General features: G+C 30.9%; 2 protein-coding genes and 1 long non-coding RNA gene across 3 annotated transcripts; 2 read left to right on the top strand and 1 right to left on the bottom strand.

Moving 5' to 3' along the window:
• Positions 1-667, top strand: LOC119685107. Its single transcript, XR_005252783.1, has 2 exons — positions 1-30; positions 161-667. It is a non-coding gene; the product is annotated as an uncharacterized LOC119685107 (long non-coding RNA).
• Positions 668-2968: 2301 nt separating this feature from the next.
• LOC119674703 lies at positions 2969-3889 on the bottom strand. The gene is made up of 4 exons (XM_038085860.1): positions 3737-3889; positions 3301-3416; positions 3181-3242; positions 2969-3120 (listed from the first exon to the last, which is right to left on the bottom strand). Exons 1-4 carry the CDS (start codon positions 3776-3778, stop codon positions 2969-2971), a joined length of 372 nt encoding a protein of 123 aa, XP_037941788.1. The 5' UTR covers positions 3779-3889.
• Positions 3890-6556: 2667 nt separating this feature from the next.
• Positions 6557-7546, top strand: LOC119674702. The gene has a single exon (XM_038085859.1). It carries the CDS (start codon positions 6557-6559, stop codon positions 7544-7546), a length of 990 nt encoding a protein of 329 aa, XP_037941787.1.
• The last annotated feature ends 1414 nt before the right edge of the window (positions 7547-8960 follow it).

Genomic DNA, 8960 nt, shown 5'->3' with positions numbered 1-8960 from the left:
TTGGACAGCTCTAGTGATACAACCGACAGCGTAAGTGTGCAATTATATGAATATAGTATAAATTATTTATGTGTGATTTCAAATGAGAGCGCAATTCATTATGAAACATACAATGATAGCGATATTTCTTAGAATATTCTGAATAAAATTATATTTACAGCAGTTGCAAGAGCTTCAAATATGTCACGACCATGATAAATATGGCAGCGATGGTGAATCAGTCGCTGATGATGATGATGAGTTTCTTGACGACAATGATTACGATTGGTTTAAAAAGGCAGCAGAAGAAGACGAAAAACTCGTAAGTAATCCAAAACTGCTTGACTACATTTGTAACAACGACAAAAAGGAAAAGGAAGTAAAGAAAACTAACAGTTTCGATCACGAAGGCACAGGGGTAGGGCAAGCCTATCGCTCTCACATAAGAAACTTATTGTTTCCAGAAAATCCAAGTTTTTTGGACTTCATTTTAGGTGAAATCCCTGAAGAAACATCAACGACTTCTTCGATTATTGATACTTCTGATAATGTTTCGGATGATTCTGAAACAAGTGCTAATTCTTAAACTTCCCATTACAAAATTTTGTATAAAATGTTTTTAAAGAACTGTAATCTTCAATCAGAAAATTGTTACGAAAACGAACAATAAAAACCACTATGACTTGAATTATATCTTTTAATGTGTTTAGGTTTTAGATAAATAGATAAATTAAGTTGATGGATCAGCAAAACTAAGGCCTACTCACGCCTGGAAAAGACAAACCGACACGGAAATGTCACACATGCGGAAAGGCTGGGGAGAGTTGAAGCTATTGGCCACCAATCGTACCGAGTGGAAGTTATTTGTTACGGCCCTTTGAGGAGCATAGGAGTTAAAGGATTAAACTAAGGCCACAAATACTAATATTTGTTACCGGTATCATAATAGCAAAATAGTTACATATAGTCTGTAGATTTATTTGCTTTATGAAAAATGATTATTAACAAAAGGGTTCACCGTATCAATACACCTTATAATAATAGATACTATCTTTCCATCAGAATAAATGGATGAAGTGCAAAAGATTATATAAACTGTAGCTTTATATGTAATACATTTTTAGTGACCATCTTAACATGCTAAATATTATATTGTATATAATAAAGCTAGTGTCTTAAAATACTAACCACTCAAACTAAAAGATACTTATGCTAAAAAACACTTTAAATGATATTTGGAAAGGTATTCAAATAGTTTTAAAATACAGAAGTCAATTCGTATTCAAGAACTCACAAACTTAAGTGCAGTTAATTTTTAGCTAGAAATGAGTGCAATTTAGCTACAATATCTATAGTCCTCAACTAAATACAATAGTTTTTCTGCTGAAGGCAAATTCCTTTTTTCCATGCACATCATGCCTATGAAGTTAGTTCTTTAAATCCTGCTAAAGAAGCTTACCACTTAAACATGTACTTTGATTAAATTCTAGCCCTATGTGTGAAGTGGTTCTTAGCATATACATTTATGATAGAATAAATCGCAACGCATTACAACACCGAATTAAGGCATCTAAGGGTATTACTACCTACATTAAGGGTATTACAATGGGCAATAGTTGTCTCCGAATGATAGCACCTTTTAACTCTGAACTTAGTACGTACAGAATACTTATCAATCTTATTGCAATTAAGAATTGCCATTGTTATTAATTGGATCGCGATTACATCTATAGTTTCATCTGGTTTACAAGTGATTTTTTGTAATCATCATCTTAACACTAACTAACTATTACTTACGGCTAAAATACTGTGCCGAGAATGAAACTTAAATAAAAAATATATTATCTATCAGATACTTTGTCAAAAAAATTATTGCCAGCATGCGTTACAGAAATAGATAAAATAGTAAAAAGATAAAATCTCATTTAAGTTTGGCAATAAGTTTTGAAATCTTTTTCTTCACAGTGCAATTTTTACCCTCTGAAATGCAGGAAACGTTCCAAATTCTGCAGAAGTTTTAAAAAAGTTTGCCACAGACAAACGAGCACTTCTCAAAGATGGGCGTTTAGTATCATTAATTTTACTTAAAATAAAATTTTATTATCTAAATCAAAGAAAAAACTTAATAGAAGCTTAAATCAAAATAATTAATATAAGTTATTTACACATTGTGTGGTATATAAACGTTAAGGAATGAGCATTTAAATGACTAAATTTAAACGGTTTTTCTTAAGGGAACTGAATTCGATATAGAGAAATAAAATACTGAGGCCTTAACCGAGAATAAATTGATTAAAATACAATTAAACCAATTATAAGAAATTAGTTCATATCTCATAAACACAACGCTGACACGTATCTGCAGAACCATTGTTGAAAATAATAATGTGGTTCAACTATATTTCTGACTACATATCCTTAAAATAATTGTTATTATAATGTTTACTTTAATATCAGTCACATTTGACTTCACAATCATACTTCTAAAGACTATTTACACCAACATGTTTTAACCACTTTTCTGTATATATGTACATATATTGATAGGCGTATCAAGAAATATATATTATCAATTTTGAAATATAATACACATGATAAAAAAAGAAACAATAAAAACTACAAGAAAAGATATTGGTTATAAAATATATGGCATCCACACCCTCAGAATGGTCGTACTTGCATTTCAATTTTTAAATTTTGAAAAATTTTTAAATTGCACCAACTTTTTTCCTATGTTTACGAATGACAAAGTATCTCTTTTTAGATACTTCCACTTCGGTACATGTTCTATATCTTCCGCCCGTTTTGGATTAACTGTGTGTACTGATTCAATAGGCAGTTTTTGGTTTAACTATCTGTTCCTGTTCTAATTCGACTGACTCTTCTGATACAACCGACTGTTCCGATTCGATGTCCGTTACAGTATTCTCATCACTTGCGTAAAGATCCTCAGATAACTCATCTTCTGTTTCATTTTCTTCCATTACACTCAAACTATATAAAGGAATGCCGACATCGCACGAATCTTATTCAACTCTTCGATATTGTTTTCTAAATGCAAAGGCATTGAATTTAATGAAACTTCATCATTAAATATGATTGCGGCCTCTTCTTCAAAATGTTTCTTGTTGTTAGTGTATTCTAGGGAATGCATATTTTTGGATTGTAAAAACGACAAATTAATTTATTTTCTATACTCACGTTTAAAAATCTCCTTGAATTGTTGATTAGCGCAACGTATAAGTAAGTTAAACTCACGAGACCTTTAAGAGAAAGTGAGAAACTTTAGGATAAGAATTTGAAAAAATTTAAATTATGTACCTAAGTTGTTTCGATACAGCACCCCTGGATGTGGAAGGTAATTCTTCAGATAGTTCACGTGCTTTTTGTTGTCGTACTTTATTACCTTTGGTAGTTACTCCCTTAGATGGCTTTCTCTTTAAATGAAAAACATAAATTTGTTTTATATGTTGTTAATATAATATAATAAATATATAAAATTGTTATGTATATACATTACATATTTAATATATAGTATAATATTAAATATGTATGTAACTTTTTTATTATTATGTTCAAGCTAGTTGAGTCAGTGCACTTAAGCACTTTTATTCTCTATTAACAGCGAGGTTTCTTCATAACCGCTCTCTACGACTTGACTGGATTATTGTTTAGCTTTTAATTGACAAATTCTTTCACAAATTGCTTAACCATAGATTTTAGTTCATTGAAATGAAAATATTTTTACCAAACTAACCTTTTGGCGTTTCGTACGGATACCAAATTTATTTAACTTCATTTTTCGAAATATTGTGTTCCAAAGTAAATGTACGACATAAGTCTGAAATTTATTCTGTTCGTTTTTGAAATTAAAAATGATAATTTATTTTAGATTTTTACGATATAAACATTTTTATATATATCACAGTCTAGTATGTTATTTTTAAAAAAAACGATCTATATAAATATAATCAAAAGATTTTATGTTAAATATATAAATATGCTCTAATAAATACCAATGCTTACTGCATCATTTTGTTTACTAGTAATAAATTATGAGGTTAAACTGAAAATTCATCCTTTACAGATTTAAATTACTCAGTAGTACGATTAAATGGATTGGATTCATTCAACGTAGAATTAAATAATAGACAAGTTTGGACTCCATCGAAAACTGTTTGACCACACAGGCATATGCTATTTAGTCATAAGGTGAACCACAATTATTAATATAGGAAATACATGATTTTAAAAGATTTTTATTTACTTAAAGTTTTATTTACATTTAAAAATATTTTTTAATTAATAAAATATGTCAAACCACTATCAGTACTTAATTCGAATGCAACTGATAAGAAGTAGGCAGTTTAATTTCATTTCCTCCAGTATATAAACCATTAAAATTTGAAATTAATTCATAGTTTCTAAAAGCACCAGAAATGGCAGTGTTAGTACTTACCTTACTTTTATCCGCATTTGTGATAAATACTATTGCGGCAGTAGCTCCAGCAGAGGTGGTTCCTTCCATTGAAGGCAGAAAATCTTTTAACCAACGAGAGAAGCAGATCACTAAAGATGCTGGCACTTTAGCAGATGCTTTCAATAGCGGTGCATATGTGGCTATCAAACAGGAGCATATAACTGATGTCTACAATACATTGAAAAGTCGTTATAATACTGCCACATTACAGGATGTACTAGACATAGCCGTTCCGAAAATTACGAAATTTGATCAAATCCATACTCTTGCCCAAATTATACACCGCACTGGAAACAAAGACGACAGTTTTTTACTAGAGCGTATGGCAGCAGTGCAATTGTCCCTCTATTGGCGTCAAAAGAAATACAATCCCACTAATGATAAGTATATAACCGTGGTTAGAAAGCATTTCCAGCAGATAAAATCCTGGGGTTATACAAATAAAAACATGAAAATTAGTGTAGAAAAGGCAATCAATGATTTGGCAAAACTATAATTCACAACAATTAATCAAAAAGGATTAACAAAGGATTTTATTAGGCTACATTGAAATATTTTAAGCTCATTTTAATATTTTTATTTTAATTTCATTTAAAATTTTTTAAAAATAAATAAATTTTGAACTTATAACTGTTATTTATTTAAACAATTTAATAATATAATTCATAATTGCATTTTCAATTTAAATACCTTAAGTTTAGTTTAAATTAAATGCCTTTCTGGAATTAAAAACATTAAATCGTTTAATGTTGGACTAATCTAGCTGGTTATAAACCACACATACTCTTATTAGTCTCTTGCGATTCTCGATGAAACCGGACTACGCAGTCTTTAAAGTTTTATTTTTGAGACCGCCCAACTTCGTATATTGTAGAACCTCAAGCACTTCAAATGTGTTCATGAAAATGAAGAACACTGTCAGCATATAACGCTATGTAGAGGGACCTAGCATTGGGATATCGGTCGTATAAATGTTGTGGAGAGTGGCGATCGCTGAGGAACCCTTGCTTCTATAGTTCGAACTGATAAGGGAGCGCTGTTGATTTTTGATGATCTTCGTTAGCTCGCCAGGAATACATAGATGAGACATTTTTACTATCAGGTCATCATGCCAAACTCTGTCAAAGCTTTAGAGATATCAAAACTGATCATTCCAGTCTACTCTCTTCTACTGAGCGCTGTCCGGATCATCTGGGTCGTTCTAACCAAGGAAGCTCCATGGACAGATCATTCCTAAAGCCAAATTGCTAATGATATATATATGATTCAAAATTAAATTTGATTAAATTGCAATTTTATTGTAGAATTACATTGCACAAGTGAATTATAAGAAATTAATATTCTTCTGAAAGTATGTGATCCACTACATATGCTGTTGATGGTAATTCTTCAATCTGAACACCTTTTTTGTTGCAATCATATATAAATTTTATATAATTATATAATTATATTAATAATTATATATAATTATAAATATATAATTTTATATAATTATATAAATTTATGGAAATAATTTTTTGTTTGAGAAATGTCTAGAAAAAATCCGTAGTATTAAAAAAATTTGTATAACCTACAACTACGCAACCATTGCTAGGGTCTAGACGCAGCCCTGTATAGTCAATCTATCAATACGAGTTTGCTGTTGAAAAAAATTCAGTTTGATAAGAAATTACTTTTCCAAATATAAATATTAGTAAATATCTTTACTAATCACAATGTTGAAAGCAGTGCTTCACTCAACCTTATCTTTGGCTTTGGTTGGATTGTTCTAATTTAAATAACATGACTCATACTGATAAACATCTAAGTACTCTATTTACTTGTATTCATTTAATTAATTATTGTTTATTGTCATAGTATATAAAAGGTAATTAATTTTTATAAGAGAGCTGCAGTAAATAAAACATCCACAAATCTTAAGTGGTCGTCAATTAATATAAATATTTACTAAAAAATAACTATAAATAATATTCTAAATTCTTATCTTCAATAATTGAAATTAAATTTTTTACGCAACATAACTTTTTTACTCAAAAAGATAGTATAAAAGGGCATTTATATTCTCGCAACCAGTCTAGTTTACGTCAAGCATTTGAGATGCGTCAAGCAATAACATCCATTTTTATTTTAGCTGCGATTGTAACCACATCTGGGACAGCAGATCCCCAGAATATTAATCCGTTTATACAGGAAAATGGCTTTGACAACACTGAACTCCAGCAGAGAATCGAGAGAGATGCCACATCTTTAGCAGATATTCTCAATAGTGACGCCTATATCACTATAAAGAGAGAACAAGTGATTTGGATTTTTAATTATTTAGTTATTCGTTATACCGCAGCGACACAACAAGATGTGTACGACATTGCGATACAAAAGCTTACAAATTTCGACCAAATAGCAGTATTTGCCTCATACATTCAACGCACTGGCAACAAGAACGATGCATTCGCTTTAGAACGCATGGCATCGCTGCAGTTGGCCTTGTACTGGCGTCAGCGGCAGTTCAATGCCAATAACAATAATTACCTCTTTGCAGTGTCTTATTACTTCCAACAGATTAAGTCTTGGGGCTATACTAACAACAACATGAGCAACAATATGACGAACGCCATCAATAATCTGCCTGAGACTTTACAGAAATTCTTCTTCTCCACGAATTTTTGTTTGAAAAACGTGGCTAATGGTGAATATTTGTTCATAAGCAGTACCGATAAGATGAGCGATACGCGTTACTTTGTATTAACCACTTTCGATCTCGACATGAACAATGAGGAGCTGGAAACTGTTATTATCAGTGTGACTGATAACAATGATGGTCTCGCGGTTAATGTTGCTCTGAACCATATCAATAAAGGCATGTTTTTGATTTATTATCAGGACAATATTATTGCAGCGGTTCGTGGGAATAACGTACCGGCTAATGGCAGTTGGTCAGCGCAATTAGTAGAAAACGGTTTGGTGTTTAGTCAAAATGGCGTAAATATCTGTGCTTCCGAATATTTATATAATGACAGTGAACATTTCGTAAATGGTCAGATGTCACCGACTACAGCGTGTCAATGGGTCGCTGTCAATTGTCCATAAAAATATATAACAAGTGTATTATTCTCTTAATTATTGAATTATAATAAGTATTTAATCTAAGGAAACATAATATAAAGCATAATATAATAGAGTGTTGTTGTTGTTCTAATAACTAATATGATAAGTAAGTGTAAGTAATTGCCAAATTAAGCACTTGTTTATAACTTAGGTTAAGATATGCTTGCTAGACAGGTTCAGTGAAGCAATGCACATAAAAAAATAATCTGCAAATTCGAAAGAATTAATAGATAAGTTGTGTAAACTCAATTGGAGTACTCATTCTATAGTGTAAGATAGCACGTTCAAGTGACCCAGAACAAGTGAACACTGTAAATTGGCTAGATTTTGAGAACAAAAATGCATTGGGTGATCCACTGCGAGCCACTTGATTATATTTAAAGACACCATATGGTGTTCAAGCTTGTTGTTATACGTATTTGTATAACAGTAAAGCAAAATAAAATAAAACACAAATCAAATAAAGCAAATATCATAGAGTAACTCAAACTCTACAAGTAGTTCGAACAATTTCGAGTAGTTCAAATATCATTAAAACCTAGAAAATCGTGTAGTGTTTCCAATATCTTCGAGCAGATCGAATATATTCAAGGCCTCGAATGTCTTTGAGTCGCTTAAATATCTTTGACTAATTTGAATAGCATTGCGTAGTTCAAATATCTTCGAATAATTCAAATAACTTCGAGTATCTCGAATAGCTTTGAACAGCTCGAATATCTTCGAATAGCTTAAATACCTTCAAGATCTCGAATGTCTCTAAGTAGCTTGAAGAATATCTTCGAGTAGCTTGAATATCTTCGAATAATTTAAATATCTTCGAGTATCTCGAATAGCTTCAAGTAACTCGAATATCTTCGAGTGTCTTCAATATCGAGTAGCTCGAATATCGTCATAAACTCGAATATCTTTGAGTAGTTAGAATATCTTGAAGTAGCTCGAATGTTTTTGAGTAGCTCGAATATCTTCGAGTAGCACAAATATCTTCAAGTAGCTTCAAATATCTTCAATATCGAGTAGCTCGAATATCGTCAAGACCTCCAATATCTTTGAGTAATTATAACATCTTCAAGACATCAAATTTCTTGAACACGAGCATTTGAAATGTTGAATCCTAATCTTAAAATTCGAATATACATTAATTGCTCGAACAGTTCGGTGCTTGAACACTAAAACACTAATATGTATATATTGTATTAGTATACCTCGTACTATAAAGTAATGAATGCATTACAGAAAATGTTTGATGGAATATTATTGTATATGTATATTTTGTATATTTGTAGCAATACTAATAACCTGTAGGAATCTATGAAAAGTGTTTTATGTTGCAGACGTAACTATTGTATGAATTTCTTTGAATCAATAAATAATATTACGTTGTATATTATAGTACATA

The sequence above is a fragment of the Teleopsis dalmanni genome, chromosome 2 (genome assembly GCF_002237135.1).
Source record: "Teleopsis dalmanni isolate 2A chromosome 2, ASM223713v2, whole genome shotgun sequence".
Lineage (NCBI taxonomy): Eukaryota > Metazoa > Arthropoda > Insecta > Diptera > Diopsidae > Teleopsis > Teleopsis dalmanni.
The sequence above is the reverse complement of the archived record's forward strand: the minus strand, read 5'-3'. Positions and strand labels throughout refer to the sequence as shown.

Excerpts from the sequence above, each read along its gene's own strand:
- LOC119674703 (XM_038085860.1), bottom strand. The coding sequence starts at position 3,778 with ATGAAGTTAAATAAATTTGGTATCCGTACGAAACGCCAAAAG. Across the intron at positions 3,417-3,736 it reads TCCGTACGAAACGCCAAAAG|AGAAAGCCATCTAAGGGAGT; the intron begins GTTAGTTTGGTA and ends TTTCATTTAAAG. Across the intron at positions 3,243-3,300 it reads GCTGTATCGAAACAACTTAG|GTCTCGTGAGTTTAACTTAC; the intron begins GTACATAATTTA and ends TTTCTCTTAAAG.
- LOC119674702 (XM_038085859.1), top strand. The coding sequence starts at position 6,557 with ATGCGTCAAGCAATAACATCCATTTTTATTTTAGCTGCGATTGTAACC.